The 19668-nt window shown below is 32.7% G+C and overlaps 2 protein-coding genes and 1 long non-coding RNA gene across 3 annotated transcripts; all 3 read right to left on the bottom strand.

Moving 5' to 3' along the window:
- Positions 1 to 1443: 1443 nt before the first annotated feature.
- LOC132759545 (17-beta-hydroxysteroid dehydrogenase 14-like) lies at positions 1444 to 5016 on the bottom strand. The gene is made up of 4 exons (XM_060751336.1): positions 4916 to 5016; positions 4311 to 4378; positions 2325 to 2421; positions 1444 to 1781 (listed from the first exon to the last, which is right to left on the bottom strand). The coding sequence occupies exons 1-4, from the start codon at positions 4973 to 4975 to the stop codon at positions 1650 to 1652; spliced, it is 357 nt and encodes a 118-aa protein (XP_060607319.1). The 5' UTR covers positions 4976 to 5016; the 3' UTR covers positions 1444 to 1649.
- Positions 5017 to 5726: 710 nt separating this feature from the next.
- On the bottom strand, positions 5727 to 6922 carry LOC132759547 (uncharacterized). The gene is made up of 3 exons (XR_009629732.1): positions 6811 to 6922; positions 6371 to 6437; positions 5727 to 5818 (listed from the first exon to the last, which is right to left on the bottom strand). It is a non-coding gene; the product is annotated as an uncharacterized LOC132759547 (long non-coding RNA).
- Positions 6923 to 13065: 6143 nt separating this feature from the next.
- LOC132759564 (17-beta-hydroxysteroid dehydrogenase 14-like) lies at positions 13066 to 19165 on the bottom strand. Its single transcript, XM_060751354.1, has 9 exons — positions 19060 to 19165; positions 18510 to 18548; positions 17977 to 18062; positions 17204 to 17270; positions 16719 to 16810; positions 15249 to 15353; positions 14695 to 14762; positions 14048 to 14144; positions 13066 to 13380 (listed from the first exon to the last, which is right to left on the bottom strand). Exons 1-9 carry the CDS (start codon positions 19160 to 19162, stop codon positions 13249 to 13251), a joined length of 789 nt encoding a protein of 262 aa, XP_060607337.1. The 5' UTR covers positions 19163 to 19165; the 3' UTR covers positions 13066 to 13248.
- Between the last annotated feature and the right edge of the window lie 503 nt (positions 19166 to 19668).

The raw sequence follows: 19668 nt of genomic DNA on the forward strand, positions 1-19668 counted from the left end.
TTTGAAGATATAAACTGATCATGTACATATTTTTAAATTTGACATGTGACTGTTCTGGTCGGTTTTTCTCCTAATTTATTCGAATTCGAAAGTTTCGAACTGCATTTAACAATAACAAACTATGTCACTGTCAATGCTGTATAAATGGTTTAGTTCGCAAGTCCGAAAATTACGTTCAATACACAAACATTTCTTGTTCAAGAACGTTTTGGTTGTAGACTTATACTTCAAGCACTCGTGAGAATACTGTTTTTAAAGTTCACTCGATGAAATAAAATTTCATCTTACACACAAACAAACAAATATCCTCTATATATTACACTCAGAGGCACTTATAACCCGGCACTGACATTTTTTTCTGCATAAATTGGATACTTGTGATTCAAATTTGGACATTACAAAATTCAACATATCATACTTACTACTTGGAATTATATTAACAATTCATCGATAAGAAAATAGAAAAAATAGCAAAACAAATACTAGTAGGCTACTGTAAAATGAAAAATCACAGAATGACTGTAAAAATCGTAACACAATGAACAGTCTCTGAATTCCATTAAATCTGTATGTTTACCAGTTCTTATAGTTTGTATATCCTCACAGTTGGCTATAACAAAGTAAACACCCCTGTCTCACAAATCTCTATTCCTGAATAAGGGCTTGCTCGTTTTTTTTTTCAGCAAATTGCAAGGAATTTTTGGCCTCTTTCTCATACGCCTGTTCAATTCAGCCGACAAGTGTGATGTTTAGATCTGGTGACTTGGAATGCAGGAGTTGCTGGAACTCGAGGAGGCCTTTTTTCAGGAATGGCGAAATATCCCCCAAGTCTTCATACTTCATAACCATGATACATGTCTTTACACTTTGTTATAGCCATGGAATAACACAAAAGTATTCGAACTGGTTATTATACAGAATCAGTTGGATTTAGAGACTTATCATTGTGTTACGATATTTACAGTCATTTAGTGATTTTTCATTTTGCAGTAACATATTTGTTTTGTTATTTTCTCTATTTTCTTGTTGTGAATTGGAAATAACATTTTAGGAAATAAGTATGATATGTTGAATTTTGTATGTTCAAAAACTGTTTAAAATCCGTTCACAAATAACCAATTAATACCAAAAAAATGTAAGTGTCGGGGCATAAGTACCTCTGAGTGTAGTTGGGACATATGGAAGACCGTCAATCATGATAAGTATAAACATATTCTGCAAGTTCAGTATGAATCAGCTTTATCGCGGTCACCCATGCTTAATATTAGTTACCGTCACCGCTCCTTAGCACCGACATAACTTAAGTTCAATATTGCGAATGGAATATTGTACTAGATAAACCTTATAACATTGTCGACATTGGTATTTGTGAAAAGCTTGGTCTCACACTTATTTAATGAACTCAACTATAAATAAAGTTTCAATTAACTTGTATAAAGTCTTTGACGTTTCATGTTTTCAAATACAAATTTTAAGATGGAATATATGATAATATAAGACCGTTGCAAAAAATGGCTTCTTTTTGTGTTTATGTGAACAAATGAAACAAATACATTATTTTCTATTAATGCACATATTTAACAAATTCAAAAGCGCTTAAACATAAAATGTACGAGTACGTGTCTGATGACACTCTTCGATTTGAATGTCTATTTCACTCCGTAACCTATTTCATTTCCGGCGGAACACATGAGCACTTCACCAGTTGTAAAAGTTGCATCGACAGCCAGGAACAAACACGCCTTCCCAATTTCTCTGGGATCTGCTATTCTTTTCAAATGCTAAAATTTCAAATTAAGATAATATAGTTAACAAAAAAATCAAGATGTAGCCCGACAAGGAAATATTGGAAAGACGGCACTCTCTGTGTTAGTGTAACTGGTTAACAACGCCCCCCCCCCCCCCTCCTCGCACCGTTTCAAGGAGCTTCTTTTTGCGACAATATTTAAGATATAGATATCTAGCCTTATTAACATGTGGTAGAATTAAGTATAAGTCTTTTATATATATATATATAGTTTTACATGGTTCAAGAAAGCATTAAATTATCAAATTATACAATTATCTTATTGTTCATGTATTAGGGTTTATATGGTTAAAAAATAAAGCATACAACTTCAATATATTGAACTTATGTAGAATAATGCCTAAAATAATATTATGTTAAATGTTGTTGTATGTTCCTATATGTTGTAAACAAGTATCTTACGATTCATATTTTAAAATGATGAAAATCCTTTTCAAGTTGCTAATGTGTAGTAAGGTCATATAAAGTACATTTTTGGATTAAGTATGGCATTGTATCGGTATTATCAGATACTCACGTTATAACCTTTGACAACACTGGCCGCTTCATCAACGTTACCGGATTTTTCAAGGAAGTCATTAAGCATGGGTGTACTGACTGCCCCTGGGGCTATTCTGCAATACAAAATGGTTAGTTTCTGTGTGTATTGAAGCTTATTTGTTTGGTTTTTTGGCGCAACACACAATTTAGGTCATATGGCGTCGAAACAGAGAAGGTAATTTTGGCTAACCACGGGTGTTATAACTTAAATCAACACCAGCACCCAATTGTATAAACGTTGGTTAACTTTAAACACTGGGTTAAATCCATGGTTAGGTTAACTTTTCGGTTAAACTTTGGTTAACCGATTGTATAAAATTTTGGTTAAATTTAACAAGCGTAAATTTCTGGTTGAATTAACCCACGTATAGGAGGTGGGTTAAATTTTAACCAAATGTTAACCAGAAATAAAATGGCTACCGTTTGTACGCTTTGTCTCAACTTTTGTTCATTTTTGCTTCGAAATAGACTATTATCGGTGTTGTATATGATGGCAACGATATTTCTTTATGTTGCGTAGTGACGGGAAACGGAAACAAACTTTTCCAGAGCCCGAAATAAACAGTTTTAAAAATCAGCTGTCAGTGTCGATAATTCGGATAACACATGATACAAAATGTCATTTTAAACCGATTGAATGCAGATCATGCTTAGGTTAATACTGAGGATAAACTTGAAGGACAATTATAGATAAAATTACGAAGTCATTCTGGACCAGTACGCCGCGGGAGATCCCTAGAAAGACAAACATGAGGCTGTATACTTTGTGATTGATCAGTGAATTTTATTTCGATCAACACATATGTGTGCGTTTTCGTGTAATTGTCAATAACAACATGACTTATTACAGATTTACAGACCGACAGGATATATCACCTTAGAGAATTCTCTTGCTGAACTTATCATGATGAAGAAGTTTTGATAATGCATTAAACTTTTTGTGCCCCTGTCAGTTAAACAGTTTTCCTGACTTTTTGTGTTTTTGTTGTGTTTTGTGTATAAAACCATTATCTGATATCAAAATTGGCAAAACAAAGGAACGAAGTCATATAAAAGAATATATTTTGTTCATTCCATATTTCATGCACTGTTCTGCTTTTTAACAATTATTATTCCTAAACCAAAAAGTCAAGATTGCTCAGGCCTTGATATCTTGTTGTCATGTCACTAGCAAAACAAGCCAAATGGCAGGTTGTTTCTTAGTGTGTGGCACCATGACACATTGTCGCTTGGCTCAAATGGAAAACTTAGCTTATTGAGGCTTAAATCTGCTTTGTTGCTGGCGACAACGACTCAATTAAGCCATGCGATAACACAGTAAGAAGTCATTCCCTCGTTATAAGCCAAGAGACATGGGGACAACGTGCTACAGTCTGGCACAATTTGTAGCGCCCAGGAAAAAAAGGCGATAAGCAACAACGCAACATGCAAAAGTGTAGCATATCAGCCACCATACTAGAAAGAGGTCAAAATATGCAAAAAGTCCTTAAGCTGCGGTCTCACTTACTCCCGGCAGAGCCCAGGGTGAAATTATTGTTGTGGTCACACTTACAGAGCAGAGCTAAGGATAAAGCCAGCAAAGCTATTCTTCCTGGATCATCCCGAACCACCCCAGTGATATTAAATATTTTATTCTATCCGGGGTCAAAACCAGACCACCTACTGGAGCTAAGACATGCACAGTCTCAGGTAATTTGAACCCATTTAGTCACCTCTTACTATCATGCAAGGATAAATGGTGACTGCAATTCTGATGCCTCAATCCTCAAAGGCAACCCTTCAGCCACAATGGAATGTGTATTGAAGACTTAACTTAATCGCTTCCAAGACAGCACTCTATAAAAATGAATACTGGTGTATATTTACAAGCATTTTGACAGAAATTTTCCTAGTGCGTTCTTATTGACCTTCGTATGTACTGCAGTTAAAGCTTTACTTTCATAACCGTAAACATAATACTTACGCATTAACGCGAACTCCATGTTTTGCCTCGTCAATTGCAAGCGCTTTTGTGAAAGATATAATTCCGCCCTGAATAACATAATTAAAACAAAACAGCAGCACCGATTAACAAACGGAAACCAGAGGCAAGCTCACACTAAAAGGGTTTTGTTGAATTGAATTTAATTTCGAGCTGATGTTCGTCCCACTTTATTAAATTTCATACTGGCAATAACTGTCAAGACAAGTACATATGTATTCACAAACAGAAATACGTCCATTGGAAAAAAGTTATTGCCCATTTTTTGCATTTTACTTTAAAAAAAAATCTTGAAATTGTAGTATTATTTGTTGATATACGTTGTTTTGGTATTCGCCTTTCGTTTATTGAATAACAAGAAATAGTTATTTGTATCGGATAAGCATCTTTTATTGCGAGAACAGCCATGAAAAAGGAGCTATGACTTTCTACAGTGGAGTATCAAAAATTGTTGTTTTTTTATATTTCAATAGAATTTGTTGTGTTTTTCTTTTCGTGTTATTATAAAGAGGATGTTGAATATTATAAAGAAATTATATTATTATTATTATTACATGTATAAATATGAATAATAAAATAGGGCCTACTTTTGCGGCGCTGTACGTAAAGCTCCCAGCCGTGCCAATTACACCACTTATACTTGACATGTTGACAATACTTCCCTTGGTTTGCCGTATGTATGGTAGTGCGTACTGAAAAGAAAGTTCTATTTTTTTACCAACACGACCACAAAGGAAACCAAAACATATCACTGTACCACATCCGGCAAGCCTGTACGATTGTATGTGTAATATTACACATGTTAATCCCAATCAGTTTCTTCTTCTTCTTCTCCTTCTTCATCATCATCTTCTTCTTCTTCCATTACTTGTTTTTAATTCTTCGAAGCCTAAATACTACAGTACATATTTTCAGATTGGACCTTTCTTGCCATTACAGGAAGAAGACTCGATAATATACTTTCAGTGTAATTTTTTTCACACTTTATATGAATATGTCAATGCTCAAAATCAAAGTATACAATAGCAATAGATGCAGAAACCAAAGATGGAACATGTTTAAAATCCCAACTTAAGTGTTGTGAATCACTTTTACCGTTCAATCAATATATAATATAGAATGAGTGTTGTTTCAGCACTGAATTAATTCAAATGAGTTGAATAATATTACAATATGCAATGAGTTTAATAAATATAGTAATGACTCTACACGAATATGATATATATAATTTTTTTCACATTCCTAAGACAACCATAGCTTTCTATATATAAAGAGAATGACCTCAAGACAAAATATATAGACAGGAACGTGCAATACCGTTAAAGCGGGGCCTTACAATAGGGCACGGAATTGTGACAAAACATATTTTCGTGGAAAGAAAAAAAAATATAGCTTTACCTTACACATCGTAAACTGACTGACTATGTTAACATCTAGAACACGCCTGAACAAATCGGAAGTGACGTCATTGATACTATGACCTCCTGGAACTTTTAATGAAATACCACAAAATAGGTATCAACAATTTGAGTATATGTGCCTTAGAGAAAAGATCACTTATCTGGCAAAAAAAGTTTGTTTTAAACATATTTCTAATATAAGGTTTATGTTGTGTCATGGTCAAGAACTGTTCACTTGTTAGGGATAACTTGTGATGTTTGCGGTCGGATAGCTCAGTCGGTAGATCTGCAGAGGCATTCCGAGTGCTGAGGGCTCGAATTCGGGTCAGGTTGCACTTTTTCTCACACAGTGACATATAAACATGTAGATAATTTATACACTTAGGCAAAAATGAATTGAACCGAGAGCTGCGTAAGTCTATGGCAGTCTCCTCCGTTGAAAGTTAAATTTGTTTTAGCCTGTATATGGACAACTACTCAATAAAATATACTAAGTCAAGAGAGGAGGGACAGATTAGTAATGAAAATTAATATAATACATTTCAAAGAAAACTTGTAATTTTTGTTGAGACCAACATAAGAACTGCCAAATATGGAATGAAACATGTATATGAATTTGGCTATGATATTAATAAAACGTACAGTAGCCAACGTCGTTGATGACACAATCGATTCTGCCAAAAGCCTCAATTGTTTCGTCAATACATTTCTGAAATGTAAAAATTACAAAATTTGATAAAAATGAATATGATATCGCAAGCTATAATGGTGAATAAACATGAATTCTTACAGTACAATTAATATGTCTTCTTCATTGTTATTTATGTCTAAAATAAAATAAAAACCTTGGTTTTGACCACTGGCGTTTCTTTGTAGTTTGTAACGCCCTAGGTAACCCAAAATCATCTTTCCTGTTTCAGCGCCATAAGACCTAAACTTTTGGTGCGCCGAGAAACCAAACAAAAAGTCTTAAATTAAATACATGTGAAATATGAACATGATACGCCTATGTTACAGATGATACTTATCAGCTAAAGAAGGCCGTTTCCACACAACCACATGTGTTTTATATTTATATTTACCTTTATTTCGTCTTCTTTAGTGACGTCACAATGTTTGTATGATATCTTTCCAGGTCCTTGAACACTGAGAGAGATGCCAATTTCATCTGCAAATCACCCAGACAAGTTTGTTCAACCAAAAATTTAACTTGCGAAAAGAAAGTGTCAAAAATGACATGTAACAATTCATTTAAAGTATTTTTTAATACAACTTTCGTTCTTTTCAGGAAAAAAAATACGCACATAATGTTCAATAATGCAAGAACCTAAATAAAATATATATTTTAAAAAAGTAGAAAAATAATTCACTGGAACGATTCCACTGTTATGTTTCTAGTGTATGGTTGATACTGTTCATATACATTCACAGTCGCAAAAGTAATCTCAATATGTCTTAGATTTAGTTACCATTAATATCAAACACAGCTACTGTTCCTCCATTCTCAACTGAAATTTAAAGAGTTAAACATTATTCTTAACTGAATTTTAAATAGGTAAACACCATTCTAACTGAATTTTAAAAATGAAAGCGACATTTATAGCCAACATTTTAAAAATTAAACGCCATTCTTAACTGAAATTTAAATAGTTAAACGCTATTCTTGACTGAATTTTAAAAATGAAAGCGGCATTCATAGCCGACATTTAGAGGTTAACGTCATTCTTAATTAAAATATAAAAAGGCAAGCGGCATTCTTAAGATAATTAAGAACTTGAAAACTCACAGGAATATTGGCTTACCAGTGCTATAAGTATAAGGGTAGCAAACCCACGTGACTTTTGGACAAAATGACAGAAGAAAGCGGCTTGTGTATTTGTCACTATCTTTTCAAATACTGTTACACTAAAGCTATGTTCTCACCGCCGATCAGATCAACTCGATCGTCCCGATCACATTAATTCCCCGATGAAGACCGACCAAGCTTGATCAAATGCAAATTCACGACTCCTACATGACCTCAAGTCGACCATGTTTATGACTTCTTCTCGACGACAACCCGACCAACATCCCAAATTCTTTTCGATCACCCAGACCTACACACGAGTCATACACGATCTCAACTAGACTAACTGGAACTTTGCTCGATCGTTGCCAGATTTTCACCCGAACAGATTGAATAATGCCCGAGTAGAAGTCGAGATGATCGTGTAAGAGATGTATCCGACCAAACTAGATCGTTACACAATTTACATTGTATTCTCTATTAACTAGATCCTCTACTCGATCACTTTACGATCGTTTCTCGACGTCTTATCCACTCGATTGCTACTCGAATTTTTTTGACATGTCAAAAAAAATCGAGTAGGAAGCCCGGGCCATACCGACCAAGGTAGACCGCTCCGACCACCCCCGATCACGCATGCAGACCGAGCTAGACAGGTACCCGATCGCTTGATCGTGCTTGATCGAGTTGATCTGATCGGCGGTGAGAACACAGCATAATGTAAAATCATTTTGAAAGGTTAACAATCATGCTTGAAAAAGTATTAATTCTGCAAATTGATAAATTGGGTTTCAGCTCTTGTGGCGTCATAGTTTTTCTTCTTCTCGATTTTGTTTTCTTGAATCAATATCACGCTTCTTTTGACAGTTGGTCCTTAAAAAGGTGCACACATCTTGAAATTGAAATGAACAATAACCTAACTGGGAAATGAAGATAAACTGATGAGCGGGTGTTGAACGAGTATGACAATAGATTGATAACTTTTACTCTGTAAAGCAACTACATTAAATGATACTGTTTTAGGTATTTATTAAAAAATCAGGAAAGTTATGATTTACGATAATTTATTCAGTCGGAATCTCTATTTCTTTAATGTACTTTTGGTAACTTATAATAATCTACGCCACATCGATATATTTCACTGAGTTCACAATAGCGTATTGGTAAGTCCGTCAGATAGTCAATGTTTGCATCCCAACTTTCTTGGCATTGGTAATAAATGTGCGTTTTCACAGTAAACGTTAAAATGTTGTGATAATTTAAAAGTATAATAACTACACGTATATTAATCATATCTTCACAACCGATGTCGATTATCGTAACGTGTTTGCTAATTTTCGATAAACAATGTATTACAATCTGTCCAAAGTATTGAGCTTCAAGATAATGAAATTGACCATCTATAAAGTGCAAATAATCATGAACTTTGTTAAGATTTGTTTGCATAGTGATAAAGTAATTTGATGTGGCAAGGTCATTAGAATTTCACATCTATATGTATGTCCAGTGTTTGTACTCTTAGTACTCGATATTAATGTCCAGTATTTGCTTATCCAACTTAAAATGTAACATTTTAATTTCTGTGGAAGTTTCTAAATTCAAAATTTCACCATATCATGTTTAAATGTTGAGTTCTTCTTAAGGCGGTGCTAGGTAGGGTGGCTTGGAAGATAAATTATAACTTTGAAATAGTTCCTTCATGGAAGACAGATGACGTTTTTATATTAATAATGTGTAATGCTTTTAGTTATTTTTAATGATCATTTAGATTGATATACTCTTATATAATAATATGTTTTAATTTTGTTATATAAACAGTAAGTGAAATAAGTTATATCTCAGTCTTAAGCATATCATTTATTAAACTTACTGAATATATCTACCACCCCTTTTCCTATTCCGCTACAACCTCCGGTGGCTATCACAACCTTGTCTTTAAAACGTAATCCATCTTCCATACTTGCCTGTATTAATTCGATACGAGATAACTTATACCTCCACTCTCAATTTTCAAATGGTTTTCTTTGTTTAGTTTACACTGTCCATTACAAATGTAATACATTGAACGAGATACATGTATCTTCAGGTTTAAATGATTCATATCTTTAACTGGTTTTGAATTACAGTTGAGTGTGAGTTGACTTCACTTATAACGAACTCGCCTATAACGAATTATCGTTAATAGCGAACACTAAATTTTAAACCCCGGCCGATTCCTTCTTGGTTTTTCTATTAAATCACATTGCTTAATAGTATTCGCTTAAAACTAATTTTCGGCTATTGTGAACCATTTTTTTCAAGTCCTAAATGGCGAAAATTTATATTTCGTCGGTTAAAACAAACTGTTATAATTGGAAATATTGGGATGCGCTCGATCAAAGATCAGTCCATATAATCCCGTACCGCTATCCGATAATTATTCAATCAGGTGACTGCACAGATTAGTTATGGCTTCAGGGAATAAAAAAAATGATAAAATGTTCTCACAAAATATTGCAATGTAATTGCTTCGCTCGAATCCAATAACTTTGTGACATTAAAGTGTAAAAATGGCAACAACGCCATAAAACTGGAATAACACGTAAAATGTATTACATGTATCACTTCTTTCGATTATTTTGTTTACAAATATTCTTCTTGATAAATGAGCGTATGGGGCACGGACAGCGCGCGGGATCAGTACATTCTATCCTATGATTACAAAGCTGTGGACTTTTTCACTTCCAATCTTACCCATAATATTCACAACAACCACTCATCCTCCTTTTTTGATGCCATTTTACTAGTTATACTGTCGACCTCTTTGTCGGCATACACCATCTTTGTTCTCACAAACAAGACATTTTTAACGAAAACCTAATAACAAACCTATTTCCGTATCAGTTTCTCAACCTATCTGGTTATATTTATCCTAGTACAGATGGACCAGTCCATTCAACTTATCCTTTATTTCTTTCATTTTCTTTCTCCTCATCACAACGAGAAATCACTATTTGCCTTCTCAAGCTTATGCATTTAAATGTCCAAATCATGAAGCAAAAGCAAGACTCCCTTTAGGCAGAGGTGGACATAATGATATTTTCTTGTTTACAGAAACTTGGCTTTTTCACATCGGATGAAGACCCAAGAATTCATAAACTTTGTCCTCCCTTTTGATCTACATGTAAGAATTAATAGCGATGTAGCAATCTCTTGGAGATTAGCTAAACGCTGTCTTTAGACAAGATTTAAATATTTACAGATCGAACCAATTTGGGTAGAGATCATCATTCACACGAAATACTTCTTATCAGTGTATTAAAATGGTATTTGACTCTAGCAATGAATGCTGGCAACTCTAAGAAAAATGTTATCTGTACACACTGATAATACAATACTTTCAGGTGACTTCTAAATCAAAATTAATCTCACTTCTAAGTCTCAAATAAAGTTACTAGACTTATGCGTATTTTATTGCATACCAGTTTATCATTATCTCCGGTGCACTTCCGTGAACAATCTTATTCCTTAATAGACCTTATATTTGTCAATCAAAATGTTATAACTACCATCGTAGACAACCATTTTTACTCCTAATCTAACACATTGTCTTTCTTCTGCAGTAAAACAATTAAGCTTAAAACAGAACAATATTTAGAGAATATTTGACTATATGATAAAGGGGATGGCGACGTATTCAAGGGAAAATCACAAAATAGAAAAAATAAGAATCCCTTAAGAAAGTTCAAAATGGCAAAAAATTGAAAATGTTGCAAGCTCGGTTTGATTGAGCCTATTCATTGACGGAATTTTCAAATGCAAACTACCGTACACGCGCCCTATCATCGGCTCAATCAGAATTAAACATTTAAACATGAAAATGGTGCAATTCTGAGTTAAGAAAGTTATGAAACATTCGCAGATGTGTTCATAAGGCGGTTATCATGGAACCATCAATCTAGCTATATGATTCAGCCGAGGTTTTATCTACCAAATATTAAACATTCCAAACTAAGAATGTGATAATAAGACCAACTTACATCCCTAAGTTGAATAACATTATCAGGAAACAAATTAGGAAAACAGCATACTGTTCGCAAACAAACCAAATAAAATAAATAAATTCTGATTTTCATAGGTCAAAATTAAGAAATATGCACTTAGAAAACTATTTAAAAAAACAATATATCAAAAACATTGATAGAAAAATACCTTAAAATAACATATAAACTAAAGAAAGATACTAATGTAGCAAACTAGCAAACAAATAGCATGCAAGCACTCCACAAATTCAATACCTATGTTAAATCACAACACTATCATTGCAACGTCGGATCAAGACAAAAAAGAACTTCTTTATGAATATATTAGTCCACAGCCAAAAGGGCCTGATAAGGAATCAACATAGAAACAAATATACCAGTCAAAGCTTACATTAGCATTGCGCCACAGTGTGGACTTGACTCTATATCTTCAATAGATACCACAAAAGCAAGTGGCCCTTACCATGTAAGTCCTCAACTTCTTCAAGAAGCTGCAGTCGTCTTATCTAGTCCACTCGCTGTGTATTTTAACAAAAATATTAGTTATTCTTCTTTTCTTCAGTTTATAAACTCCCTAATGCAACTTTTAGTACTTTAGAGAAATCTGACCCATCCTACCCTGAATATTACCGTAATATCAGGAAAACTGATGGAAAGATTTGTTCATAAGAATTTGTAAAATGACCATGTCTCTATTATTTGCTTTCCCATCACCAATCAGGTTTATTAATATGTGACTCCACATTTAATTAATTAGTTTCACTGTACAACGAAATGTGTCAAGCCCTTTGAGAAAGCTAAGAGAGTCATGGCTGTACTATGCGAAACCACAAAGGCATTTGATAACGTTTTGCATCATGGTCATCTCCAGAAAATATAATCATGAATAACTTTAAAACGTATGTATTTTAACTTAAATCCGCCCACTTTTTTTGAATATGTTGAATGTGGGACAACTTAACCGACGAACTAAATAAAATATAATCCTTTGAATGAAACAGCAAGACTAGTAACAGTCGCTTCCAAACTGTGTAACATATTGAAAATAGAGAAAATAGGAATTCCTAAAGAACGTCCAACACAGCAAATTATTACAATATGCGAAAACAAAAGATGATGAATTCACATAAAGGATAGTATCCAATATATAAGGGCATAAACCACTATCGGTGGTAAGCTAGCTTTTCATCGACAGGGTTTGTGTGCCTTCAAAACGTTACATTATCATAAAAAAAATGTGCTGAATTTGAAACAATTTGCAATAGACTGATTTAGTAAAAGTAGTGTTTTGACTTTCACACAAACTATTAAATCATTATAACCGTCCTTGCTGTGCCGAAATATCAAGACGCAAAATAAAGTACATCTACATGACCCATGAACATCGGTTTGGCATTAAAAATATGGGCTCTTTTATATTTAATAAAATTTAATGCTTGTAAACATAACATAACATGTTATATCATGATTTTGTTGTTTTTATAGAAAAAAGTCATTGCTTTTGCCTTTTAAAAGAATGCATTATTTATGGGAGAGAATATTCATTGTAAAGCATTTGTTTCAATGTTTAATCGTAACAAATTTTATCAGATATCACAGATATGTGTTAAGATAACAAAGCAAGTCCTGTAAAATACAATATTCTGTAAAATATTGCAAAACGTTTATCACAATAATGAATTATCTTCACAAAAACGGTATAAACTGTCGTTTCATTTTACTCCGTATCCTATTTCATTTCCCGCCGAACACATGAGCACTTCACCAGTTGTAAAAGTTGCATCCACAGCTAAAAATAGGCATGCCTTGCCAATTTCCTTAGGATCAGCTATTCTTTTTAAGTGCTAGAAATAGATATAAATGTCAATTTAATATGATCAGAAAGTCTCCAGATGAATTGCAAGTGAATGTTCTTAAAGATAGTTAACGTGGAAAACCATGGGCTTAGTTCATTCACCATTTTTATATATGATCAACTTATGAATAAATGAAGCAATGATGATGTGTGTCATATCATAAATGACATGTTTCATAGTCCACTTAATAAGCATACAACACACGGTCGGCGTGGATGTGTCGGCGGAGGGGGGCAAGTCCTGTGAACGTTGCATTTGCCTTGTTGATCTTTATTCTCGTTTTTGTTTAATTAAGTTACATAAGAATTGCTTATTATTTAATAAGTCAAAAGTTTGACACTCCTGGCATTCATAAACTATATTTCGACATAAACAAAGTTCGCATTATTTAATTTTGTCTGTACCAGTACGTATTTTGCAAATGATTAGGCATTTTTAAAACTGTTCATCGTTTTAACATTTGACTCTTTTATCTACAGCACTAGATAAAATGGACATTTTAATCTGTACCAGTAAACATTTTTCAGTGACAAACTTTTTACACTCGACTCTTTCATTTACTTCTTAAAGTATTTCTCTACAAACTTAATTTCTTGGCATTACAGTACAATGTATCAAAAAAATAAAAATGTAAATTACAATGTAACAGTCTTACATTTGACTCTATCATCGCTTTAGTTATTCCTTCAACATCACCAGCTTTCTCCATGACGTCTCTTAGCATTGGAGTATCTACTGGACCTGGTGCTATCCTGTAGAAAAGAAAAAATTGCATTTAAATGTTATCTAAAATTGCTTTTTCCACCTTAAACGGTATTTATGTTGGGTATGTGATAAAATAGACTATTAAACTCGTGTACGTTCATCACTGAATTTATTGAACTCGATAAATAAAATAATATTATACTCGCCAGAGGCTCACATAATATATATATTTATTCATATCGTGCAATCAATTAAGAATTGAACTAAAACTCCTTCAATATCCTCTATTTGCTCTATTTTAAAAGGTCATAGCTGTACCTAAATCACTTAAGAAGATCGGCAGAATCACTGACTGTCAAAACAGAAGATCTAATTTTCTTAAGTTATCCATTACAATCTTTCCAAATTGAGCTTCATAAAAAAATTAACCTTGCTTTAATACTTTCAATTACACACTTAATCTCATACCAAACACAAGGAAATCGACTTTGTTTATTTATTTATTTATTTATTCATAACAGGAATCTGATCAAGCTTTACTTATTGATTAACATTTGCGACAATACACGCAAGTTTGAATTTAAAAAATATACGCACGCATTTACTCGGACTCCATGCATAGCTTCATCAATTGCAAGAGCCTTTGTCAGTGAAATTATTCCACCCTGCATATAGAAAACAGTATACCATTAGCATATTGAGTATTGGATTCTGCTTAAGCCGGTGCTAAATGGTCATGCAATATTTCAGTTTTTGACGTTTTGAGCGTTTTTTTTGCGGATTCCTTTTTTTCTCTGTTTTATTTATGTGATACTTAAAAAGGTACATTGCATTACTGTAAAATCTGATTAACTTGTAAATGGATTTTAATTTGATAGTTTTTAAAATGTAAGAAATAGTATACCTGCGATTTCTTTGTAATTAGATCAATACACTGATTTTCACACTATGATAAATGTTTTGAGGTACGTGATTCGGATAGTAAACCACCAGAAATTGTAAACCAAAATTGGTATATTATTCTATGTCATAGTTAATAAATGAATTAGTTTTAGCTTCCGCGGTATAACAGTTCAGCTTGCCCCACTATGTTCAATAAAATTCGTTTCCTTCCAGCTGTGGAAGGACTGTTCGAAACTTAGTTTACTTACTTTAGAAGCGCAGTACGTAGGACTGGCGGCATTGGCAATGACACCGCTTATACTTGCAATGTTCACAATGTTTCCTTTTGTCTTACGTAAATAAGGAAGTGCATACTGTAATGATAAGCTGATATAATAAATATAATATGGTGTGAATAAATCAATATAATACTGTGTAAATAAATCATAAATCATTTACCTCTTTCCGAATTTTGCGAGATATACAATCAATATAACATAAGTTTTTTTATTCAGAATCAAAGTCGATTGTGTAGGAAGCTATAAGCTTATAGAAAAACTTTTGAATCTGTTCCTGAAAACAACTAGTACAGAACAATGAGTATAAAGTTTCTTGCTAAAGGAAACAAAGGCTTGCTCCTGAAAGAGCTTCATTGTGCCTATTTCAATTTCAAAATAAATGTAGAAAACCAATTTAATAATAATTATGTATATTAAAATAATTCGAATAAAATGCTGAATGCACTTATAAATCAATATCCTGACTCAATATTACAACATGTAAAGTATAAGACATTATTCCTACATTTTGTGTGTGGGTGTGGGGGCAGGGTGTTTCAGGTGCATACTGGTATACTGAAATGATATGTTTATATAGATTACATACATTTCAAATCCATTTGTTTGCAACAAGATTATGCACGAGACATTTTGTTATTCATCATCATGAGCTTGTAATGTAAATCAATGTACATGTCGTTAATCACAACATATTGTAAAGCACTGTAATGTGGCATTTATTTTTATTATCAGTTAAATGTCTGGTTAATGTCAATTTAGATATAATTGTGCTTGAAATTGATGTGATATATTAAAGTTAAAAGCACATAAAGCCTCAGAAATGAATATTTGAGCCGTGTCATGACAAAACCAACATAATGGGTTTGCGACCAGCATGGATCCAGACCAGCCTGCGCATTCGCGCAGTCTGATCAGGATCCATGCTGTTCGCTATCAGTTTCTCTACTTGTAATAGGGTTTGTAAGCGAACAGCATGGATCCTGATTCTGATCAGACTGTCTGGATCCATGCTGGTCGCAAACCCATTATGTTGGTTTTGTCATGGCACAGCTCATTTCTTTCCGTTTTGTACAAACACCAGACATACCTTATATTATGTTTAAATAATTGATTTAGAAAATATAAGGTTCTTATCGCCCTTGCCTTGGAATATAACGCTGAGTGTGAAATAATCTGTGATAAGGAAAGCTAAATGTTTACCAAGTGGTATATCTGAGTACTAATTGTCAAAACGCATGAGATTGCTAAGCTATATGACCAATAAGTAACTTTTTATTACTTGTCACAGTAAAACAAAAAATAATTTTTACATTTTTCTTAAATAAGTATTGCATTTTTAGCCGTTATGAGCCTTTAACATTAATACATGTATAATGTATATTCAGAAATTATGGAGTATGTAGTTTAATATATGTCATATGTTACACTGTTACACATTACCTTACTGGCGGTAAAATTTGCAATGAGATTTATGTTAAGAAGGTCCTTAAAATCGTGTATAGATATATCATCTATAAGACCAACACCTGGATCTGAAATGAGAAATATAAGCCTCATAATATCAATTATAAAAACAAATAAATTCATATACTGTAGTTACTAAGTCAGCTATCTTTCATTTCTTTCTTACGAACAACACTTCTAATAATTCATAGAGAAATTATCTTAATGATTAAAATCAAAAACAGACCAAATTTGGGTGGATTATTTTTTTCTGCATCGCCTTTTTTTGTTGATTTTTTTCTCCCAAATTCTATCTAGATATTTATAGGCTTTCAAAATGAAAACTACTAATACATGATTAGTAAATGATAATATAGGACAAGTGACTGTATTTTAAGAATATATAAAGCCATGTTTAAATCTGACTTTGTATGATATACACTGATTCTGAAAGCAAAGAGTAAAAAAGAAAGAAAACTTACGTCGTGCTACATTATTAACTAGACAATCAATTTTTCCAAATCTTTTAACAGACTCTTGAATTGCATTCTACAAAATAAATAAAGTCTTCAAGCGATTTAACTTGCGATAGCATTAAAGATACAAAACTTAATTCTTGATTTATTTAAATCAAATCATGAAAGAAAAGATTCATTAGGCAATAATAGTTATTGTTGAAGTTAAGCAACGAACTAACTTTAACCTTAAATAAATATTTTCCATGTACATTCTAATAATACTGAGTCTTGCCTATTTGTAATGTCAACTTTTAATGGATCAACGCGAAGTTTATATTTTATGTATTCACGGCCGTTATAAATTATATATTACATATGTACCTTTCTTTTTTCTTTTTTCTTTTTTTCAAAGAAAGAAATTGCGCAGTATCATGAATTGAAAAACGGTTGTCTCGCTTACAACTGTTCATATAGAGCCATATAACTTGTCAAAAATATGTATAATTATAGTGTTCACATACAATGTTGGCACACGTTAAAATGCCTGAATTAATGTGACGACTGTAATAAACTAGTCGTTATACTGACCACAGGTTGACTTTCATTCTTTTTACATCACATGTTTTGCATTTGCTACTCTACTACTATTTGTTCAGGACAAATGATCCGTGAGTGACCTGAACACTGGACATAATCTTGCTCCCAGGACCCGAAGCCGCGAAAACGTATGTCAATAGACTTGTCACTTGCCAAAGAGAACAAATAAGTCATGCATTTATAGGACATGATCAATATACCTTTATATCTTCTTCACTCTGCATATCACAATGCATGTAGACAAGTTGTCCGTTTCCATTACTGGACAATGCTTTTCCAACTTCATCTAAACAATTGAAATATAAAAAAATGATAACTGAAGATTTAAAATAGTTGTTATACAATTTTGATTGAGTGTATGATTTAGTATCATACAAACTGTTACAACTAATAAGAAGTTTATACCAAAACTCAGTTTTGAATTCTTCATAACCAAATTATGCGAGAAAACTTGCAATTCAGCATACTTGAATCTTTGTTATAATTCCTTAACTTTTATAATTCGGGGAAGTCACCAGAAGTTAATTACATCAACTAATCTTGTCGGAATGCATTAGGTGATGTAATATGCATGTGCACTTCTGGTCAAATCAGTTTAATGATAGCTTATCGTTGCAGTTATAACACTAATTCTTATGTATTATATCATTATTACATGTTTTATTTTTTGCTTTATTGAATACTAACACCATATGTGACACTGGTTATATCTACATATGCAAAATTTACCTACCGTCTATATCTAAAATAACTACTGTCCCTCCATTTTCAGCTATTAAATAAACCAAAGATAATCTATTAATTTATTTTACTTTTCATTCATTACTCTATAAATATTTACTTTGTTCTCATTCTTCAATATTAACATTGAAGAAGTACTGTGATGACATGATTTATGAATCTTAAAAATGAACATGAATAGTTACTTCATGTATATTTACGTTTATGTAGAAAAATGTTTACTTTATGAAACTGATGTTAAGGATATACAGGGAAGGGCCCAACCCTTTTGTATGTTACGTACATGTATTTATCTTGATGTAAAAGAATTGATATATATTTATGTATGCAATAAATTATTATCTAACTATAAATCATGAATCACAACCAACGTTAATATCCTATATTTATGGCAATACTTGTTTTTTTTCTCTCTGATTTTGATGATATGTTTTATAACAAATGTTTTGTACATTATGTATATTTATGCATGCTCCGGTAAGAAAACATTCAAACTTATATATGAAAAACATGCGGAATAACTTTTCATTCTAGTAAACTACCAAAAATCTCGGCACATCCACGTCCTACTCCATGACATCCTCCCGTTACTATGGCAACCATATTTGAAAACCTAAATCCATTCCTGTCTTTGTAATCTGCCATTCTGAAAAGCGACACGTTGCATACAAAGAATCTATGACACGTTGACCTCCAAATATAACAATATGACACGTGTATGAATATTCTTAAAAGGACACAAACCCTCAATAAATGAATAGATTTTTTTTACTGTAGAAAGGGTATACATGTGTACAACAACCAATTTAAAACATTTTTGTAACCTTTGAAGGAAAAAACATAGCTTCAAATTTAAGATAATAAAATGTTGTGCCATAGGTTATAAAATGTACATAAAAACAACATTTTACAAATGACATCCATATAAAATACTAAATCACTATAACTGAAATCACTCGGCTTTATGGCCAATAAGTATCATTATAACTCATAACCTATAAACAATTAATCATTTGTGAACCAAAAGTCACTGCAATGTTAAAAAATTAATTTAATATTTAAAAAATCAACTCCACCTTTGATGCTTTTTGCACACAGTTCTTTTATGAAGGTAAGTACGGAGTAAGAAGATATTTATTTGCTGTACAATT

This window comes from Ruditapes philippinarum, unplaced genomic scaffold (genome assembly GCF_026571515.1).
Source record: "Ruditapes philippinarum isolate M1 unplaced genomic scaffold, ASM2657151v2 ctg916_1_1_1_1, whole genome shotgun sequence".
Lineage (NCBI taxonomy): Eukaryota > Metazoa > Mollusca > Bivalvia > Venerida > Veneridae > Ruditapes > Ruditapes philippinarum.

What these genes read in the sequence shown, in the direction of transcription:
- LOC132759545 (XM_060751336.1), bottom strand. Translation starts at nt 4,975, where the DNA reads ATGTCAAGTATAAGTGGTGTAATTGGCACGGCTGGGAGCTTTACGTAC. An exon ending in CATGGAGTTCGCGTTAATGC is followed by an intron (nt 2,422 to 4,310) that starts GTAAGTATTATG and finishes TTTGTATTGCAG; the next exon opens with AATAGCCCCAGGGGCAGTCA. An exon ending in GTGTTGTCAAAGGTTATAAC is followed by an intron (nt 1,782 to 2,324) that starts GTGAGTATCTGA and finishes TTGAAATTTTAG; the next exon opens with CATTTGAAAAGAATAGCAGA.
- LOC132759564 (XM_060751354.1), bottom strand. Translation starts at nt 19,162, where the DNA reads ATGGCAGATTACAAAGACAGGAATGGATTTAGGTTTTCAAATATGGTT. An exon ending in AGTTAATAATGTAGCACGAC is followed by an intron (nt 16,811 to 17,203) that starts GTAAGTTTTCTT and finishes TTCTCATTTCAG; the next exon opens with ATCCAGGTGTTGGTCTTATA. An exon ending in CAAATTTTACCGCCAGTAAG is followed by an intron (nt 15,354 to 16,718) that starts GTAATGTGTAAC and finishes TTATCATTACAG; the next exon opens with TATGCACTTCCTTATTTACG.